Source organism: Cydia splendana, chromosome 8 (genome assembly GCF_910591565.1).
Source record: "Cydia splendana chromosome 8, ilCydSple1.2, whole genome shotgun sequence".
Lineage (NCBI taxonomy): Eukaryota > Metazoa > Arthropoda > Insecta > Lepidoptera > Tortricidae > Cydia > Cydia splendana.
This window is the reverse complement of record NC_085967.1, coordinates 5,718,547-5,740,699: the sequence shown is the minus strand read 5'-3', so window position 1 is coordinate 5,740,699 and position 22,153 is coordinate 5,718,547. Positions and strand designations below refer to the sequence as shown.

General features: G+C 35.2%; 2 protein-coding genes across 2 annotated transcripts in view; one reads left to right on the top strand and one right to left on the bottom strand.

Moving 5' to 3' along the window:
- LOC134792739 (uncharacterized) overlaps positions 1–22,153 on the top strand; it is a 123,575-nt gene that overhangs the window by 72,157 nt on the left and 29,265 nt on the right. Inside the window, exon 3 of the mRNA XM_063764038.1 lies at positions 8,914–9,050. Coding sequence (XP_063620108.1) covers positions 8,914–9,050 — 137 coding nt within the window. The remainder of the gene's footprint in view (positions 1–8,913; positions 9,051–22,153) is intronic.
- Positions 19,411–22,029, bottom strand: LOC134792742 (15-hydroxyprostaglandin dehydrogenase [NAD(+)]-like). Its single transcript, XM_063764045.1, has 5 exons — positions 21,731–22,029; positions 20,998–21,240; positions 20,545–20,718; positions 20,167–20,306; positions 19,411–19,583 (listed from the first exon to the last, which is right to left on the bottom strand). The coding sequence occupies exons 1-5, from the start codon at positions 21,848–21,850 to the stop codon at positions 19,418–19,420; spliced, it is 843 nt and encodes a 280-aa protein (XP_063620115.1). The 5' UTR covers positions 21,851–22,029; the 3' UTR covers positions 19,411–19,417.

Genomic DNA, 22,153 nt, shown 5'->3' with positions numbered 1-22,153 from the left:
CTAAAAGTCAGTTGTCAATTTATGTCATTCATTCAAATTGTTTGCGGTTTATAATGGGTTTATTTTAAATAATATTAATAATGTCTATACTGAGTGAGGTTCGCAAACTATTATTTAAGCTCGTAAATAATTACGACAATGTGCGAAGTCGACGTGTAGCGTTGTATAACGAAAAACTGCAATGTTTACAACTCCTAAACAAATGTAAACAAATTAGGAGGTTGGTGCTCTATAAATATTTTGATACTTAGTATTTAGCATATTTGGCATAGTATTGAAGTATTTTTTTGGTGATGGATTAATATTACGGTATTATCGAGCTAGGTCTTATTTACACTTCATTTCATTTTTCGCCTTGTAACAATGGTATATGGTGAGAACGTGTTTACATATGTGTTTATTGTTGACTGTACTTTACATAGTGGTAGAAATTATGTGAGCTGACTTTGAGTGCACGTCAACGTATATTTAACTTATATCCTTAGGTACCTTACGTGTGCACAGAATATCAAAAATATTTTCTAGTATCTAAACTATAATTCCTACTACACAAAGTGTGACCAGCCCAAGATTTTTTGAATTTCTCGCCAAACATTTGTGTAATATTTCAGTAGCCAGACCTATTATTGTTATTTACTTACTTTTCCTTTTTACTTTAATAGACCTTTATATTTCTTTAGCGAAAGCGAGAATTAAAAATGAAAACTGCTCAGATGAAAATCGTCTAAATGTAAACCAAGTAAAAAGTTAAAGGTAAGTTAGGAACAATAATGTAATTAAAACGCTCAATATTCTCACGTAAATAAACAGAAGGGACGAATGGTGGAATCTACTTTGTAAAAATAAATAAAAATTTCGAACTGGTCGATAACAGCGTTCGTTCACAAACACCATTACCGGGGTTCGGTAGTAAACCGTCCGAGATAAGACGAATAGCCGTCGAGAACGTAAAATGCGTATCGAGTGTTTCACTTTACGTGGTCGCGTAAACCCGTATTATGCTGGAGAATCTTTCAAGGCTTATGCAATACGCATATTTAACGGTTTGCGCATAATTCATGGTTCTGTATCATTTCGGAACATTTTAAATTGCGATACATATTTTAGTTAAATATAATGTAGGGTGTATTCGGAAAGATTTCTCGGGCTTTTTATTAATACGTACTGCTACTAAAGAATTTATATAGTTTCATTTCTGCCCATCTCCAATTTGCAAGAGCCATTTAAATAAAGAATCGACGATCTTTGTGCCTGCGCATGATTAACGATGGGCTGGCAAGGAAGTGTGTTACGTCCTAACTTAATGATTTGTGGCTCCTTTACATTCATGTCGCCCTGGTACATCCGAATCTCAGTGTCTTCCTTTCAACCATACAATTGGGGTTGTCTTACTTAAATAAAATCACTTTGCAAGTGCGTGGACATTTGCAGTCAGATTTGTTGGTCAATCAAAATATTTAATATGTACTAACTATAAGCATTTAAAAAAAAAACTCATGATTAGTTTGTTATAGTGCCATACATCGCCACATGAGCGAAAGGATGTATAGATAGATAAGTTTATATCGTTCTTCTTCTTCTACCTAGCGTTATCCCGGCCTTTGCCAGGGTCCGCTTTCCTACTTGCTTTCCTCCACTTTGCGCGATCCCGGGCGTCAGCGTCGTCTCATGTGAGCCCGTTCACGCTCATATCTGCTTTCACTACATCGAGCCATCGCTCGTCGGTCTGCCTATTTATTTCGTTAAAAATTAAAAAATCACTTCATTGATAAAAGTGTGAACAATTAAACAAGACTCAATATAACATACAAATGCAATAAGATCAAAGTACTTAAATCAGCGATCTCTTTGAAAGCTATAGGAAAATCGAATTGAATATTCTTATAGGGTGATATCGGTTATTATTTTAATATTTTTTAAATTAATTATTTATTGAAACGTAAGTTACGATATCTTTTAGGGATTACTTTTTACAGCTACTTATGTTGCTAATTAATTAATTACAACAACAATTTAAATGGCAGGTTGTTTCCAAAAATCTATGTAAAACCTTACCTACTTTTAATTCTTGACCAACCCTAGATACGATATCAGATTTCAGGTCACGCAAACGAGTTCAGCCATGCACGTTACGTTGGTACTTTTCATAATTTTCTTGCGAGTGCCTCCATTGCAATTTCCATAAATGTGCGTTGTTATTTCACACAGCTAATACCCCACTAAATACGTCAATTTAACCATTCAATTTCAATATTGTGGCGAAATGCAATTGGTTTATCGGCACGCTTTGAATAGGCATTTTAATGGAACTTTGAAATGAAAGGCGGATATTACTAGATTAGAAGGTTGAAACTCTTTTTATTTTGGCAGCTACAAAGAAGGATTATTGTAGTAAGCAGGGTTGCTTTAACAAATAAAAAATAATGGATTTTCAGCCACCGGAAATGAAACACGATGGTTTTGAAAGAAACAAAGGCAATAAATATGTAGATTCCTTCAGAAAAGTTCTTAAGCTTGAGATCCAATGTCCTTATAATTTAAAATGTTTAGACCTTCTGTGCCTTGAACCAATAAAACCGTCAAAATAAATACTACAAATTGATTAAATAAAATAAAATTATCTCCAAACACCATTCACATCTAACTATATAAAACAAACGGTTTTCGATTTATCTTTATTTATAGTCACCATTCAAAAGCCCAGTACCTCAAATCCACTGGCCCGATTCAAACTCCTTGGAACAAAGCGACGACACACATAACTTTCGGATGCCCCACTGAGAGCTCTCTCGTAGATTGCTAAGATACTAATACTTGAGACACGATGCATTTTGAAAACTTCGAGAAAATCGTAGAATGAGGGCGAGAGAAGGAGGCAGAGGGGTTACATTACAATGAAAATATTATATTTTAAAGTTCTTTTTTCTAAGTACCATATTTGTGTTTCGTGTTTTCTGTACAATAATGAGTAAATACATACATATACGTTAGGTAAATACATACATTAAACTTAGTGGCGGCTTTAATTTGGGCGCTGCATATACAGTCTGCACTTCCAGGCATTCCTGTTTTTAGATTTTTGATAGTTTGTTGCGCGATGTTCTAATTTAAATCTACGTTAATAACAGTAATCCGTATCTCTAATATTATAATTATCTGAGGATTCGTCCTGAATATATGTAAATTCGAAGTAAAAAATTATAAAAGAAACGGCCGCCATCTTGAATTTATAGATTTTTGACCCGATCATAACGAAAATTGATTTCTGAGCATCCGAATTCCGATAGGCCCTTTAACATAATGTTTTTACTTGTTTTAAAATGTAAATAACTAGAATACTTTTGTGTGTCATGAAATATTTGCGAAAAAAACTTGCGCACCACAGCATTTGCAAACATCAGGTTAGTAAGATCTCACATCGCACGAGTATATGGGACGCGCCGCAGCCACTTGGCAGGAAAGAGCCCTCCAGTTGATGCATTTTGGAGCTCGGGAAAGCAAAGTCGTGCTTCCTGATATGGAGCTTTGCCTTTGAGTCGACATTAACCACACGATCGAAATAAGATTTGAGCATTGAGCATTGCGAGCAAAGTGACTAGGTATCAGTAAATATTATATTTCAAATGAAAAATCACAAATTATTAAGGTAATTGTGTTGATGAAGATTTTTGATGCTATTGCAGTGTTTTTGTTACTTTGCGAGTCAAATTCAAGTTTATTTATTTATTTTGACTATACTATTGTCCTTACCTGGTTCTTTTGCAAAACACTTTATACCAAAAACGAAGACGCTATTTTATACCAGAACCTACTTACTAAAACCTAAATGTTTTCATGAATAAACGCCCGGGGTCGATTTTAGAAATTCGAGCGCTCGATTTCGTGTGGCGTCCTTCAATATATTATCTCCACTGCTAGGCATTTAAAAAATTCTACAAATAGAATTGAAAATGAGTGGTCAATGCCACTAGATTGCCAATTTATATTGCTCGTATTTTCAAAAATATCAATTCACAATTTTCCACAGATTTTCAAGTGACGAAATCGAAAGCTCGAAATTTCTAAAATCGGCCCTGGTTAGGAAGTTAGTTACTTGTTATTATTATACTAAAATCCATGGAAAGGCTAAATCCATCCATTTTAACAATAAACCACAAGCCAACAAAATAAACCTAGAAATATTGCTCGACGCTACAACTAAAACTGTTCCAACAAAGCTGCTTATATTTAGCGAGTTTTCAAGCTGAAAATTAACCCGCTTCCACTAAAGTTAGCCAACTAATAATACGCTTGAAAGAGCAATGTGTGTATTCCATGTGAGGGCCACTGTTTGCGTTTCGGCCATCTATTACAGTGCTATTGGACTGCATGCGAAGTGTTTGCCGACAAGTCCGACACGATTGCCCAATGCAAACGCGCCGCTATCAGGAGTTTTATTACAGTATAGGACGTTGTTCAAACGTACGATATATTGAAATAGATAGTTTTGTTTACTTGAAACTTGAGTTCGTGTAATAAAATGTTAAAGCTTTTACTGTGATTGTGTATTCCAGTTTTAGTAAGTAAACATCCTATGCACTTGTATTCATTGATTTATATTAATGCCGGATGAAATGAATATACCGGGTGTGGGTAATATGAGCAAAAAATTAAACTGTAGGCTGTACTCCTCATACTGACCAACATTTGTTCAGCGACTTTTAAAAATAACTTGTGGTTTGATTTTTAATACACTTTAAAGTTTATTCCAAGACGCAATGTATTGCGAATTTTGTTATGTTTAAGGCGTGACAAGCAACGTCAATCACAATGATATGGCGTGGCGATGGCGTCCATTTAAGATAATATTTATTTTGTATGAAAAATAGGGAGTCTAAATACTTCATAATTTTTAAAAGTTATTGAACAAAAGTGTCACCGTTTGAGGAGTACAATCTATGTTTTAATTATTTGCTCGTGTTACAGGCCACACCCGGTAGATACTAATGATAATCTCAATCTCTAATCGTGTAAACATGAAGATTATTCTCGCTAGTTGAAATAACTATTACATGAATTATTACACCATGGTGGTGGCGGGTGGTTAGTCTTAAGATGACCCATTAAAGCCTGTTATAAATGTACACAATTAATAGGTAGGTAGGTAGGTGGTAGATACACAATTAATTGAAAACGTCGAGCAAATAATTTAAGGTCTATATTGCACTACACACAACCATATTTTAATCTGTAGAAATAAATCGAAATATTTACTCGACAAGAGCGAAAAAATATTACCAGGCGTAACGAACAAAGCAAAATATTTGGCACCGACAGAATATGAAGCAAATATATGGCGCGGCGATTGAAATAAGTTTGCCATATTGATGATGAAAATGGTTTGTTCAACTCAAAAATGTAGACATATCTATTAAAAGTTTATAAAATTCAATATTTTTAGTTACTTAGATTCTTTACAATTCGAAGAATATTAATTGATTTATATAAGTGATTGATGAAAAAGAAAAACATAAAGAAAATGACGCATTTTAAATATTAGGTATACTCGTATATATATGGACAAAACAATTGCTTAAAAGGTTTCTCTCTCTCTTTGAGTAGCAAAAATGTGTTCCCAGCACCTGAATATGTTAGAAATATTAATCCATCAAGCATAAATATTTTCATAACACATAAAACATGACGCTACTCAAATATTAACTTCGCACGTGTAACCTACGTGAAAGAGTGAAGAAAAATGAGCCTCATGCAGACAACAGACACTTATTTATTGTTCGGCCAATCAGCCTGAAAGCACTCTAGAGCGGCGAAGAAGAGGCAAGTACAACTTTCTGTTGTATACTTTGATGTACGTGTAAGCAAAGTATAGGCATAGTAGAGCTTTCATTGTCAGTATAATAGTAATATATTGTTACAAGTGTTACAACACGATTTTAATTCTAATAGTCTTTAGGTCGGACTATTATACTGCGCTTCATACAACCTACCTGCAGCAGCGAATATCCTACTTATTACCAGGAAACTTATTCTGTATTTCCTTTTTCATGTCAATAGCTTTTTCTTGCCATCCCCCGCATGTTTAAGCAATTACGTTTGGATCAAAGACAGTGAAATCGACCGTCGATCTAATATTTATACAAAATACAAACATAAAAGTGATTGATCGCAAGACCTCACTTCGCTCAATGTCCGTCCGTCCAATTTCTTGACTTAGGGTGGTATTCCGTCTGTCCAATGTGTATTATATGCATCTCACATTTTGTTTAGTGAGAGAGTGAGACGCAATGCACTTTGGACAGGTGGAATACCAACCTTAAGCTGGAAGGGTGAGAGTTTTTCATCTACATAATTTTCTGCAAACAATATGATTATTATTATAGGTAAATAACATATTGAGTAATGTATTAATCTGATTAAGCGTTTCTGTAACTAATACAATTTGAATTTAAGTTCAATAAAACTCAACAATGAAAAAGCGGTGATCGTAAATCATATTATTTATTTATTTCATCGTACTGCTTAAATTATGTCTTCTGTAGTGCCAGTAACAGTTCCGCTCCTAAAGAGAACTTTGCTTTGTCTGGGGATGCAGGTCGTTTGTTTCGGAAGCGTCGCAAATATTTTCATTGGATTGTATTCGTGCATGGAACAAGTTTGTTACACTGCTTTTGAAAAGTATATAACGTAATACTTCTTGAAAACATAAAACATTTCGTTCATATAAAATGTTTAAGCTAAATAATCTGGTACCGTAAAATGGGGTGAGTAGGGTCAAAACTGAAACTCAAACCTCGATAACATTTTATTTTTACATATGAAAACTGAAGGGTGTATATAATAAGTGTTCCGGACGTTTGTATTTTAGTTTTTATTTTATTTTGGGTAGTTCCATTTCATAACTTTGACGATAAAGAGGAAAACCCACCTCACCCCGAAGTGCCTCGTATTTGGGGTTAGAGGGGTTTTCATACAAAGGTGATTTTGGAAGATTGTTGGATCGATTTTTTTTTATTATGCGTATTACTATAGCTCCATTTTAAATTGGAATACATTATTTTTGTAGCAATAGCCTTAAAATCCCTTCTCACCCCCCTCTCAAACATTCTCTCCCCATTCATAACCCACCTCTCCTACGCGAAACCTACTCACCCCGTTTTACGGTATTGGTCTCACTGTGATGAACATTTTTTTTTTTGCGAAAATCAAATTATTGGTACAAGCTTTTATCGCTGACTGTACTTTTTTTCCACACGCAACTAATAACCATCGAGATAATTCTAACAACCTCAAACACAATTAGTTTACGTTGTTTTATCACAGAGTTTCCATGGCTACCTTCTGCCTCCATCATCAGCTCCACTTTATCATATAATATTTCCATCTGCATGCAAAATTTCAGCTCAATCGGAAATCGGGAAGTAGGTCAAATTTAGCTTCCAAGATTTGACCCACACTAACAAAATATCATACATAGTTACTAACAGTGAAAATTAAATAAAAGCTTGTAAAAACTGTTATTTGACAATATCTGACTATAAATTGTTCTTCATTATTTATTTAAAAAAGAAAAAATCGGGCAAGTGCGAGTCGGACTCGCGCACGAAGGGTTCCGTACCATATAAAAAAAAAACAAAAATAAAAAGCAAAAAAAAAAAACGGTCACCCATCCAAGTACTGACCACTCCCGACGTTGCTTAACTTTGGTCAAAAATCACGTTTGTTGTATGGGAGCCCCATTTAAATCTTTATTTTATTCTGTTTTTAGTATTTGTTGTTATAGCGGCAACAGAAATACATCATCTGTGAAAATTTCAACTGTCTAGCTATCACGGTTCGTGAGATACAGCCTGGTGACAGACAGACGGACGGACGGACGGACGGACGGACGGACGGACGGACGGATGGACGGACGGACGGACGGACGGACAGCGAAGTCTTAGTAATAGGGTCCCGTTTTACCCTTTGGGTACGGAACCCTAAAAACAAAGTCATACTTACGATATCGTCAGTTTATTTTATTATCATAAAATTATTCCGGATTTCTCGTATTTCAATCCGCCGTCAATTTCAGCTTTGGTCCAAACGACAAAATGATGTAAATTACCAAAAACGGTTCGGGGAAAGATAAAGACGTCATGGGACGAGTGATTAATTGGTTCAGAATATGGTATATACTTGTACATCGAAAATAATTAGATATGAAAAAAAGAAATACGTTATTATTGTCTGGGTGTTTATGTGAAAGTCTTAAGATAAAAATGTAAACAATAAAAATGTCCTATTTAGGTACTCGAGGCATACTTAAGTGCTATTAGCATAAATACATGGATGACTAGGCGCTGACTAGCGGACAATGATGGTAGGTAGCGTCTCATTAAATCATTTATCTAACCACTTTGTTATAATAATGTACTTACAATTTTTTTTTAAGTTTTTAAATAAATTCTATGGATACCAATGTCAACAGAAAATGTCGGTTGTTTGACTTGTTTGCTGTTTGTTGATACTGAACTCCAGACTAACTGATCAGGATACGATTGCCTGCTAGGTATTCTCTCTCTGTGGTCGCTCCCTCATGACTGAGGATCGTGGTCATCGGTGGATGTGGATGCTCCTGGTTTTTATGATCTGCCTCCAACGGTGCCTGTTCATCGCGTCTCTGACAACTGAGCAAAAGTTGGTTGAGGATGGGGCCCCTTTTAATTGATCGCTCCATCTATGTAGTTGGAGATCGTCCCCGGCTAGGTATCTTTGCAAAAATAGTAACCGACGTGTTAGGTATTACCTTTGCAAAAATAGTAATCACAAGTCTGAACACGATAATTATCTATCTATGAGTACTACCTATATTTTAGTATATTTAAGTAAGCCGCACAATTAACATAAACTCACAAACGTTTTCCTTGTCACCAGGTTGCAACAAAACTTACTACGGGGACATTGGTCGGACGTACGAATTGGAGCTCCATCGGCCGCGCGAAGATCTTGTGCCATACGTGTGTCTCCTTACCATCACAGCGCCTGGAGGCGTGCATGGGGATTTGGTTCAGGTAAGATATATATTAATATATGTTTAGAGACATTGACTTAAGTCGCAATCTGACCGCTTATCGTGATATTCATGACTTACATACTTGACTCCATATGTCAAGCGCGACTTCAAGTCGAATGGAGTAGCGTGCAATAACGCAATTCATGTTAAGCTATCTGAAGTTTGAAACTTCTCTATGGTACTGTGCGATAATATAAACATGTAGTAGATACTTACATGTTTTTAAATACATAGATGAAATCCTTGATATATTCGTGTTCATCATGCCTTTACTAGAAATTTAATTTAAAGATCAAAAACTAGTTTAACTACCGGACCAATTAAAACACAATTTCGCCGTATGAAATTTTCGTGTACAAAGTGAAAGCTTTGTACTAAATTTATAGTGCCCTACCCCGATACCGTTTGAGAAACCGCTTTGGTCGATCTCCCCTGCATCAAAAGTAAGCGCTATGTCAGACTTGAAAATTAATTAGGTGTAGGTACGTTCGCAGGGCCTACATACAGAACCAAGTTGTAATCTGTTTATACGTTCTCTTGGGTATAATAATACTATTACTTATTCTGTGTCTGATTGAGAAGCCAAATACAGGTATAAATTTGTGCATGTAAAAACATAATTAATCCCTTGTCGCTTCTCTCAAATGTCCCAATGTGGCCGTAGACTACGTGTTCTCATGAATATCCAGCAAATTGCTTTTCAGCTGTTATTGATTGCGACACAGGCGACCTTAGACACTAATGAATAAACGTGGCGCGTCATTTGTCAAGCGACCTTCTATTCGTAGCTTAGAGCAACGATCTGTATATTGGAAAAGGATTAAGGGTTTTGGGAAAGAATATATTTCAATACATTCTTTCGCAAACCCCCTATTCGCAATGTGAAAAATCTCAAGGTTTCGCAGATTGGGTAAATTGCTTTTAATCCTAGTTTTGTTGAAATAAAATAATGAATTGAAAACGTTTTCTGTCACGCTCAATGTAATAAGTGTCATTATTTCGGTTGATTTACTTTCGAATTAAGTTTATAATATCCTATTCTATAAGCAATAATTTTAACATTTAAACGCACCGCGAAGTGAGATATTCTATGCACCGAAAATAGACAAAACTATCGGCAAGTCAAATCCGCCCGTGGGTAAATCTTCCCGGGATCCGGAATATGAAGGGAAATATAGTGGAACGCTCTCGGGCACCAAATGGAGGAATATGAAAAATGTGCTGTCAGAAAAGTCTTTTCTTACCGCACTTATATAGGGCTGGCACTCACGAATGAAGTGATATTTGAATACTCATTTTAGCCGTTGTTTTTTTACTTGCATAAAAGTTTTTGATAACTGCGTCAAAATTAAGAGGTACAAAATATTTACTCTTGGGCAATATTGCAGGAGTTTTACCGTCAGGAATGAATATTTCAAGCTGTCACACATATTTAGGATATATATAAACAATTACTAACGTTTATTTTTAACTTTTGTTTGTAACGTTTACCTATGTTATACACATATTTTGTGACTAATGTAATCTGCATACTTTTTCGTTGTGTTACTTTCTATCTGAATTTAAGTATGTGTCGCATAAATTCAAACTCTGGTAAATCCATTCGACCCTCTCAGCAAATATCTACCCTACCTTTTCTTAATACCAAACTCGCATAATCTGACAGATGGATTTACCTGAGTTTGAAGTTAAGCGACTCGTATATACTCGTAAAATACGAGTTTATTGGCACAAAAGATTCTCTTCACAATCGGTGCTTTGAATCAGTAATTTCGGGCTCGAAGCATTTCTCTTAAGACTCGCTCAAAGACCCATTCACGAAACTTAATCGTTCAGTTAATAACTTAATAGAACATTCACTTGTATGTAACGGGCTTTACAATTCTATAACTGTATCTACTATCTAGAATCAAGCAGTCTGCACTGGCCCGAGGCAACGGGCTTGTTTCAATCCATCCCTTTGACATAATATCCGGACGTTCGATGATGCTTTGTAGGAAAATGTAGGAGTTAAAGCTATATTTGATGTAGTCAGTGAACATTATTATTGATTTGAATTGGAATCAACTTTATGGGTAAAACGTATACCTATGTATTCCTATTAGGTACCTACGTAGAATAAATCGAGGACTCCCTGTAGATAGATGCTTATGAGATCTGATGTTCAATTACTAAATACAACAAAAGGTATTTAGGATAAGTACGTACACTTACATTCTGATGAGGACCAAAAGTATTTATACTATATAGAAGTTTACTAGTCTGTTTTATTGGAATGTCTTGTTATTATGCAAAAATAAAGTAGAATTTGCCTGTGTATGTACATTGTACTTATCTATTATGTTTTTAACCTATCTTATGCACAAAAAAGTGTTTACAGTTTACACACATAAAGTACTTGCTAGGTCAATAAGTTAATCATTAACATGTCATATTTTAAATCATCTACAAATTTTCCGACATCAGCATAAAGGCAGTGCAGTACACGTACACTTTGCTGGTCCCATGAAAATGTGGCGTGTGTCACGAGATCCTAACATTGCTTGCACGCATCGTAAAAAGTGGTTAAGAGGAAAAGGGACGACCGCGCGGAGGAGTGATCCGGAGAGGAAAATGGAGACTACGTTTGTATAGAGAAGTGGTCGTCTAATATCCTCTTAAGAAGATGACCATGCAATGGTCATATAAGATTAAGGCCCCTTCACAGTATTGAATTACGAAATAAAAAAATACTGTCACACACCCACAGATCACATATCACAGATCTACAATGTACAAGATTGCCTCAAAATATCAAAAGTGCGATCAAAATCGGAACGAGTCATAGCAATTATTGAATTCAGAAATAATATGTGATTGCTTAAATTAGTAGCTTTAATAACAGTGTATTCCAAGATATAAACAGTAAACACCCACCGTATCCCCTAAATACAGCTTTTCGTATTTTCCAGATCGATAATATTACGTTTTGGTATAATTGAAGCGGCCGCCAACTTCTTCCCCAAAGCTGGCAATAACAACCTATTTACGAGTAGGTATAGGTAGTTACAATTTTTAATCTTGCTTGTTCCGGGGCCCTTATTTCGTTTTCTTAAAAAAATTGCTAATATGTCAAAAATCACGGTATACCGACGTAAAGCTAGCTAATAACTACCGCCAACACCATCTTTACAAAACATATTCTACTTCTGATCGAACTGAAACAGTACCCACATATTCCCTTTGTGCCGGTTGCAAAAATGCTAGAATCCATCTTTTTGCCTTTACACGGTCGACATGCAGCATTTCAGGTCGATTGGTTCTGTAGGTACTTTCCACGTGGAGGGACACGGGCTCACAAAACAGATATCGTTTGCGTTCACGTTTTGAATGTCGTCATAGTAGAGTAGGTACCCGGAAACCCTTTGAAACCAAATAGAACATCGAGAATTCGCTTCAGGTTTTAAAATACATTTCCTACAATATTTTAATCTCAAGTAGTATAAGTAGTGTAATTAACGCTTCGAATTTAAAAAAATATCTACTGCTTATTATAAATGTACCTACAATCCTACATTGTATTTATTAGAGAAGTATTAAAAGTATTCAAATTTACTCGTACAGCTTTATTCATTCGACTTTGAGTTCAAAAAATTACCTCAAAGCATATATTCAGGTTTAAGTACAATCGTTTGCCTTTTTACGTCTTTTCTATTCAAATTTAGTCAACCTTGTACTTTCTAATTTGCCCATTTATGCCATTTTACCCATTTTCTCTAGTATAATATCAAAAAATTTAATAGAAACTTCACCCTTAACACATTCAATACCACTAAGTGCTACGGGTTACGCTCGTAGCGCGTAGCCACGGTTTCGTCGTATGTAGCGCGTAGTCGCTACGAACAGTGTACCCGACAGTCGGGTTCTTGGTGTTGAAAGTGTTAATGATCAAGTCAACGGTTGATACCGGCAGCTTTCTGTTTAATGGGAACTGCACTGAAATCTAAGACTTATTAGTTCTAATAAACAGGTACGTCTATTACTCGTAGTTCATACATAATATTTACACTGCTGCAATATTGTAAGGTAGGTATTTTATCGTGTCTTGCTCAACACTCAACGCCCTAAATGTGGCTACATAAGAATTTATCGTTTGGAAAGAATTACCAGCTTAAGGTAACCAATTTGTTTCATTAACGTTCTAGCAAGGTTTTGTTTTCGAATTCGTTTCTCGTTCATTACCCATTTCACGGTTTAATTTCCACTGAGTTGTCTGTTAGAACTGTATCCTTTAATTTGCATGCAATTAGAAAGACTTTGCAGTAACTAGGAAAACTTTTATTTCACGTCTTTGTTCCTGAACTTTTATTTGAGGTACATTAGAATGGATGTAGCGATTTACGGATTAAGGCAGCCTTTTTGTGTACACTGTCTTCACTCTTTCTCATTTCCTTTTATCCTGTTCATGAATTTTTATGAGATAACTTTAGACTTGTCTTCTTAGATCTTTGGATGTATATCATAAATCATAAGTATCATAACAGAGTTAAAGTAAATTCCTTATTATTTCTTGTTAAATAATTTGTCAAAACGATTATTATCATGAACCTATATAAAAGTTTTTAGCAGCTGTCTTGTAGGTATTAGTCAGGCCGGTTGAAACTATACCTTACATTGAAAACAAATACAAACTATTCACCAAACCAAACTGTATCTGTACCTACGAAGTACCTAGAAAGTAATATTATATTAAATAAACTTACTAAATAATATACTATATCCGCGACCATGAAAAGTGAAATCTGCGTCAAAGCATCGGAATTAAAAATGAATTAGCGTTCGACTCGGTATAAATATTAAATACCCATGTTTTTAATATGTGTTCAAAACGCGAAAGTTTTAAATGTTATACATACATATACCTACAGACAACCTATGCAGTATCGAACACCGATCTGGGTCCCGTAGTAAGTTACATAAAAGTAAGGCACCCTAGAAAACAGGTCAGGCGGTCCACGCAGTGACCGGAAATTGTGTTTGTTTCTCCCCTCCAGTAGGATGTGGTTCAATAAGCAGTGCTAAACTGTATAATGTGCTTGATTGAGGAATAATATTGATTGACTTTTTGCTGTTTTCCTCCATTGTGATATCATTGTTATATAACACTTTAAACTCTCGCGTTTTGTACACATATTTAATTACACAAACGGGTCTACCGCGATATAATTTCATTGTTTTTACCTTTAATTCCGACGTTTCAGCTGAGTTGCACCAGCTGTGGTCACGGAAAGACTGACGTCCCAACAAATGTCAACGGAGATATTAATAAAACACCACTAAACTACCCGAAATTAGTTTATAAAAATGTTCGGGGTAGACAAAGAAATTGCAGCTACCCGTTAAAGTTAGGTAAAAACAAGAGATAGTGTGTGTGTTAGTCGATAGTGACCTGACAAGGGCATTTATTTGTGTGTTCATCATCATCATCACACAAATAAATGCCCTTACCAGGATTCGAACCTGGGACCTCCTGCTTCATAGGCAGGGTCACTATCGATTAGGCTAGGAGGCCGTTTCATTGATAGATTGATAGATCACAATTTGTAATAATAATAAAAAAAAAATACTAAATCTAAATATTTTCGAAATTAATTTCTTGGGGTTAGATATGAGGATATTGGGTATTACTTGAGGTATATTTAACAAAAAATAATTCAACAGTTTCGTATCTGGAGGAGCCCAAACTTGGTATGTTTTGAAAATTATTTTTATTTTAATTGAATGCAAGTTACGGAAATATAATAATGTGATATATTTTTAGAACCGGCTCAAAATGCCCTTTCATTTAATACCACACACGATAGGTTTCTGAACAAAATTTTGATTTTTTCCATACAAAAAAAAGATGACGTCATAACTCCTTTCCGTTTGGTTTTCTTTTTTTTTTGGTGCTACGGTTCAAATTGATTCAAATGGCCTAAAGAATAATCGTGCCGACTTTCATACCTTTAACACCATTTGCAGCTGATTCCCGAATTTCAGGCTGTACAGCTTTGCGTCGTGACAATAATTTGACATAACTACGCAATGTGGCGACGGTATCTGATTACAGATGTAATGCATTATTATTTTCCATCGTTTTTTTAAGGAAACGCAAATAGCAAGACACATTCGTAGTGTCTTGCTATTTCAGTCAGTCTCGGTATAAAAAGTACTGAGGTTGACTGAAGTAGCATGACAAATACGAACGTTTCCGAGAAAATACTTGCTATACCCTTGCTATACCCTTGAATGAATTGTATTTATATCATAATGTCCTCTGTACACATGAAACGCAATAAAATATATGAGTATGAGTATGAGTAATACGATGGAAAATAATTATGCACTATCTGTAGCCGTCATAAAGGTTTCTATTTATATCAACAACAAACATAGTAAGTATAAAGTCTTTAATCAAAGAGAAAATAATGTGTGCATCTATTTTTTTATTGTTTAGTGATTTGTTTAGTACCTACTACTCTTTGTTTAATGAAAAAAGTGTAAATAATGATCTTCCTTTGCACAAAATGAACAATTTTGACGAAAACGGCATCACGAAGGCTGTATGGGCAATTGGTCAGTCCTGCTGCAGGTTCCATTTATTTTATGTATTTTAGTTTCCCAGCGAATTGTTATTAAACGTAATAAGCATTTTCCAAGTAACAAGCCCCACAAAGCCTATATGAGCACTAACCTGTCGTGCCGTGGTTCCGTCGAATCTGGAACTGGGTCAATCGTCGTTTGCGTCACATTGATACAGTGCTATTCAGGCCGTACTCATTAGACCAATGCTATTACTGCTGCTATTGATGGTCACACTGTGCTGAAAGCGTGCGATATGTTGCAGACGTTTTAGTGAAATTAACAGTGACGATTTAAGAGTCACAAGAACGGAGCTGCCGTCAAGCAATTTACGTTAGAGCGTTACGTTAAGCGAAGTTACGTTCTTCGTTTGTTAACTCTTAAGTAAATTTTGTGTGATGTGAATATTAAAGTAAGAATGTCGTACCTACAATGATCAATCAACTTACGGTTAAACCAACACGCAATTTTGAAAACAATAGAGTTGTTAAACTCAAGTGTCATTTTATGGAACTTGCTAACTATGTAAACAAACCGCCATATTGAAACTGTCAAAAATGATGAATTTACTAGTGACTTTTGTTTACATAGTTAGCAAGTTCCATAGAACGACACTTTAGATCTTGCCTTCATTTATTATTATGGGGTATATGGGTTATAATTTAAAGACAGCCATTAAGGTTACGGTTCAAAGTCCCAATTTGACGTAATTCTTGGGCCCGGAGCCTCCGTAAATGGACCGTGTTACAATACATAAGTACAGTATCAAAGTTTCTCTTTGTTTATTGTTAGTGGGAGGCTTATTTTTCTATTTAGGTATAATCAGTGAATGTTTAAAAAACAAGTTCGTTTATTATTAAACAGCTCTTTCTGACTTGATAGATAAGTAGGTACCTATAACGACATTCAAATTAATTAGTTTACCGAAATTCATGTAAACATTGATTTGTTTTGACTAAACTTAAAAAAAAGTTCATGTGCAAGTAGGACTCGCACCCAAAGGGTTCAGTACCGTCATCCAATTTTGTAGAATGTATAAATCCTTGATGTTTGTGGTGTGGTTTGAGTTCCCAGGTTCAAGTTTGAATCTTTAACCATTACTGAGACTTTAAACAGTTTTATGAGAACTGGAGTTGGGGACTCCCTTTAATTAATTAGGAATTTATTTTTGTAGATAGAGCGTCAATAGAAATGCTCATTAGGTACTTACCTACTTATAAATTTTAGCTCTCCATTTACTACTATTTTTGAAATAAAGCCCTCACTCAGCTCAAAGTTTGTTATTCAACGTAGGTACTTTATTTTTATCTTTTTGTCAACCAGTTTATTGGAATTTGCTGATTTTCGGGAACAACGAATTTAGTTTACGTACCATAAACCGATAGATTCTCTCATTGCTCTTGTTCTATTTGAGCGCTCGAAACAATTGATGCTAAAAGTTTTCTATTTAGAAACTATATTGCGATCATAAATCTTTCATTCATTTGTCTTACTTATTTGATGATTTATCTATATGTGTGCTAAAGTAAGTATAACATTTTCTCTTTGTTTATTGTTTGTGGTAAGCTTATTTTTCTATTTAGGTATACTTAATCAGTGAATGTTTAAAAAAGAAGTTCGTTTATTATTGAACAGCTCTTTCTGACTTGATAGATAAGTAGGTACCTATAACGACATTCAAATTAATTAGTTTAGTTCATTTATTAATGAAAAAAAAATATGTTGCGATACACCTATACAAATAAGTTGTTTAGGGTTTTGCCATTTTGAATATCTTATCTTCTAGATATAAATAAAGTTAAGAAATAATTATATGTCAAAAGAGAACACAAAATAGAATATACAAACGGCAAAAAGTAGAAAGGAGAAGGGGTCACAAAGCAACGAAATGGCCTCATTTCGGTATGAAGCTGGTGGCTTCTAGCGCTGATCTTTCGATTAGAATTTTATGCTACAACAATTGATAGAAATGAATGAAACATTAACATGGAATACAAATAAATAAATAAATATTGGACAATATTACACGAATGGACCTACGTCCCACAGTACCTAAGCTCAAAAAGGCTTGTGTTGTGGGTACTGGACGATACTAGATGGTACTACATACATAAGTAAAAAACATACTTAACTCAGAAACAAATATTCGTGACAAACACTCAAATAAATGCCCTTCCCGGTATTCAAACCCGGGACCTCCAGTTTCGGCTACTTCGGACACCAAACATGATCATTTAAAGTTATAAACTGCTAAAAAGTATTTCTACTTAACACAGCGCAAACACCAGTCCACTTACACCGTCAAAATACTCATATTCCAACTTCTAAAAGATCCACTCACTGTAAGTATCATCAGTGAAAGTTTACTTAAAATCTTTACGGAAGTTTAAAAGCACAACTTTTAACTTCGGTTAAAAATAAACATTTTGCGGTAAAGCTACCATCTACTCACATATGTATTTTATGTTTATGAAAAAGTCACACGTTCACATTAGATTTCAAATCTAGACATCATTATACCTAGGAAGGTTAATAAAATTGTTGGTAAGTTTTCCAATACAGACAATTTGTTTATTATTCTAGTGTTAAATTAACGTACATCGAAAAAGATAAAGCTATAAAAGGGTCAAACAGATCACTGAGTTATGTCTTTCCTGTAGACATACACAAGAGTTAAGGGCTATAAAGGCTAATTTTCTTATTTAACCCTTATCCACGTGAAAAGGTCCTCCTTTTATTTAGAGAACTATGATAAAATCATTGCTTACATGCCCACAAGCTGTTAACTATTGCCCACAGGAGAGAAAAATGTACTGTTCGCGATAACACCCTAGTTTTACCTTTATACTTTATATTATAGTACACAGTGATCTGTTTGACCCAAAACAGTTTCGCGCGTAAATGGACCTACCCAGTGATTGAATATTTCTCTCTTGTACCGCGCACCGTTAATCCACTAAACCGTGAGCGAATTACGTTTGAAATTGTTAAAAAATAACTTTTTACACCAGAATTCAGCGCACAGTTAGACAACGTGTTTGTCCCTTTTTGTGTCGCTCCGCCTGGAAGCGCAGCGGTCTAGATTAAGGCTAATTCTGGATCATAAATTAACCAGATCTTGGGGGAGGAGCGACAACTGCACTTTGCTGCCAACTCCACGTCCCCAGTTAGAACACCGACGCTTAATTGCTTTAACGATTGCGATATGCCTCATTGCGATGCGTGTTTAAGTTGGTATTCCAAGATATTTATCCGACTTACTGCGCTTTTGCATACAATTTTGCAAGGAATTTATTCTCTATATTTACACGAGGAGCATTTACTCGAGTACTATGAATAACCCTCAAAATTTCAAAGGTTAAATATCTGAAGGGAAAGAAAGAACTCGATTTTTATGCGTCAATAAATCTTTTATTAAAAGACGATGAACAAAATACATTTTAAAAATCGCCCATCCCCAATAATAGAAAATAAATATAAACGAAAAAGGTAAAATGGAAGTAGAAATTTAACGTCCGATTGATGGCGTCGATCGCTCTTTCAAAAGAAGAACCAATATTATCATTCAAAGACCGTTTAAATAACCGTTCCAAGTTCATCGATAAGTTTTCCTGAAATTTATTTTTTCTTTAGGATACTAAATGTATCTGATATGTTAATGTGCAAATGAGAAAATGAATCGGTTTTATTTTGAATGTACATCACAGATCCGTAAGTTTAGTAACGTTGAAACAAAGATTGCGTGTTAATTAACAAATACATTCATGGTCGCAATAACAAATCTTTGACACCTTTGGCAATAACTTCATAGCTTTCGTTGACGTTTTTTGTGATGTCCACAGCTGGATTGTCATTGGAAACCATCCACGTAGTTCCATTTTGGCCTCCTCGGATGACCTCTATAATGCCTGTCACAGCCGACTCAACCCTACAAAGAAAAACTCGTAAAAAAATGTTTATGAACCCCACTTACGTTGGCGGAGACTTTACCGCAAAAATCCGATTTTTCTCGGGAAAAATCTCTCTTTATTCTTAGGGGAAAATGAAATAACAGCTGTCTAATCGCGAGAAAGCCTTTGGCACGTTGCATATATCAGGATTTAGGATTATATGAATAGGAGGAATACTCATGAGGAACAACGAAATTCGCTTCGCTTCGTGAGTAATATTGACTTGTGTGTAACATTAACATGGTTTGGTTTTTAAGTCGATCCTTTACTCTTTATTATTTATTTAAACTTTATTGCACAGTAAAAATTGTACAAAAGGCGAACTTAATGCCAGAAGGCATTCTCTACCAGTTAACCCTCGGGCCAAACAGAGAACAAGTAGTAATAGGTGCAAGAAAAATTAAAAGTACGAAAAATTTAATATTTAGCATAAATTTTTATGTTGGACAACATACTATTTCAAATATACATATTGCTATTCTTCCGTTAGTCTTTCGTTATAATCTCATCTTTTGCCTTCAAGATTATAATATATACCTATGTACATACAAGTTTTTTTACCTTTGTATTTCGTCTGCGTTGGATGTGAATGCAGAGTCATTATCATCTATCAAGCTGTTTCTGTGTAGGATTGCAGTATCAGTGGGACCAAGGCAAACAGTCATAACCCTCACATTTGTTTTTTGATTGTACTGTTTTCCCTGTAAAGATATTTATAATTTATGATATTATTCTAACAAAATGCACAAGATATTCTCTCTATTTTGCAAAAATAAACATGCGCACAAACACAATATAACAACAAAGAAAAATCTCACAAAATCAACAAACTATATATTCATACTTATTGAGTTGAAACTGAGCAAAGAGCAAAGTTCGCCTTAAGGACTGATCAAATGAACATGTAGAAACTTCCATAATGCAGTTTGTAGAACTTACCCCAATGGAATTGCTGAAATGAAGCACCGCGGTTTTTGTGGCAGCGTACACAGGTAGCTGACTGTCACCTCTGAGAGCCCTTAAGGAAGAAATATTGAGGATTGTGCCACCCGCGCCTCCTTTGTCGGCCCGCATTAAGTCTAATGCCACTAACGAACTTTGGATTGTGGCTGTCTAAACATGAAGTAGGAAAGTGTGATTATTACACAAGGGGAGAATTAATATGTTAGTAACGGAAGCAATAATATGTACACATTAAGAATATAATGCTAAAACAGAATGTTCTTTGACTTGCGATACTGCATGGGATGATTATATTGATTATAGCAAAAACATTTATGGTTCGCATTTTGCGGAATACTTATGAGTAGGTACTTCTTTAAAATGATAAAAGTATGCTCAATTTCTCGATTTAGTAATCACGATTTAAAAAGTTTGTTTAATAATACTTACAAAGTTAATGTCAATGATCTTCTTAAAGTACAGCGTCTCATCGGTGTTCAAAACGCCGGCGTTATTAACGACACCGTCTAGCCGACGATATTTGTCTATAACTTGCGTGAACGCCGAGTTGAGCTGATGCTCGTCGGCAATATCGCATTTTATGAACTTGGCTCTTAGGGCGCCAAAGTTCCTGGCGAGTTCGGCTTCTAGCGCCTCGCCCTCGCGCTCTCTAATATCGAGGTAAGCGACGTGCTGCAATATTGGGGAAATTACTTGTTGTTATTAACTGTTAGGAGTAGGAGTTGTGAGTATGTTGTAAACGGTGTAAACGTTGTTTAATAGATTGTTATTTTTCAGAGAGCACCAATAAAACAGCTGCGTATGCATGTACGCACCGTTAAATGGTGTGCGTGTTGCTGACGCACACAGATCAGTAATAAAAAGATCTATCATTCGAGACGTGGGTTTTCTTTACGTACTTACCTAGACCTATCCGGCTAGATACATATCTATCAAAAACTCATGTCAAAATATAGATTTCAAGTCAAATTAAATGTGTATCACCGTGATAGTGACATTCATTTCGCTTCTTCATCTCAGATATGTATGTTTACAATTCACACTTAAATCTAAAAACTTACGTAGGTGTTTTATCAGGGTCTCTATTGTTTCCCAAAAAGTTTTAAGTCGTAATGTTTAAGTTATTATTATTAAAAATGTATTTATTATCAGTGTTACATACCCTCGCATTTTCTGCTAATAATGCCCTGACAACTCCAGCACCGACCCCAACAGCACCGCCGGTCACCACAAATATTTTGTCTTCAATATTTGCCGACATTTTTAAACCACAAGCGGCCATCTTTCACACTTTCCGATAAACAACACTCTTTAAATCAAATATTTTAGATAACTACATAAAAAAGGTGTTTGCTGAATTTTATCACAAACTACTCGCGTGCGGTATCTCCGATATGAAATTATCTCTCGATAAGGCTCGTTAAAACGTCTTTTACGTCCGTGGTTCATGGGCAATCTGGCAATAAACTGTAACGAGCGTTCTTTTTGCATTGACCCTTTTTATTGAGTTCAAATGATAAGATAAATAGTTATTTTTCTGTGTGCAGGTGACTATTTTTGAACTATATTTGCTCATAAATACTTA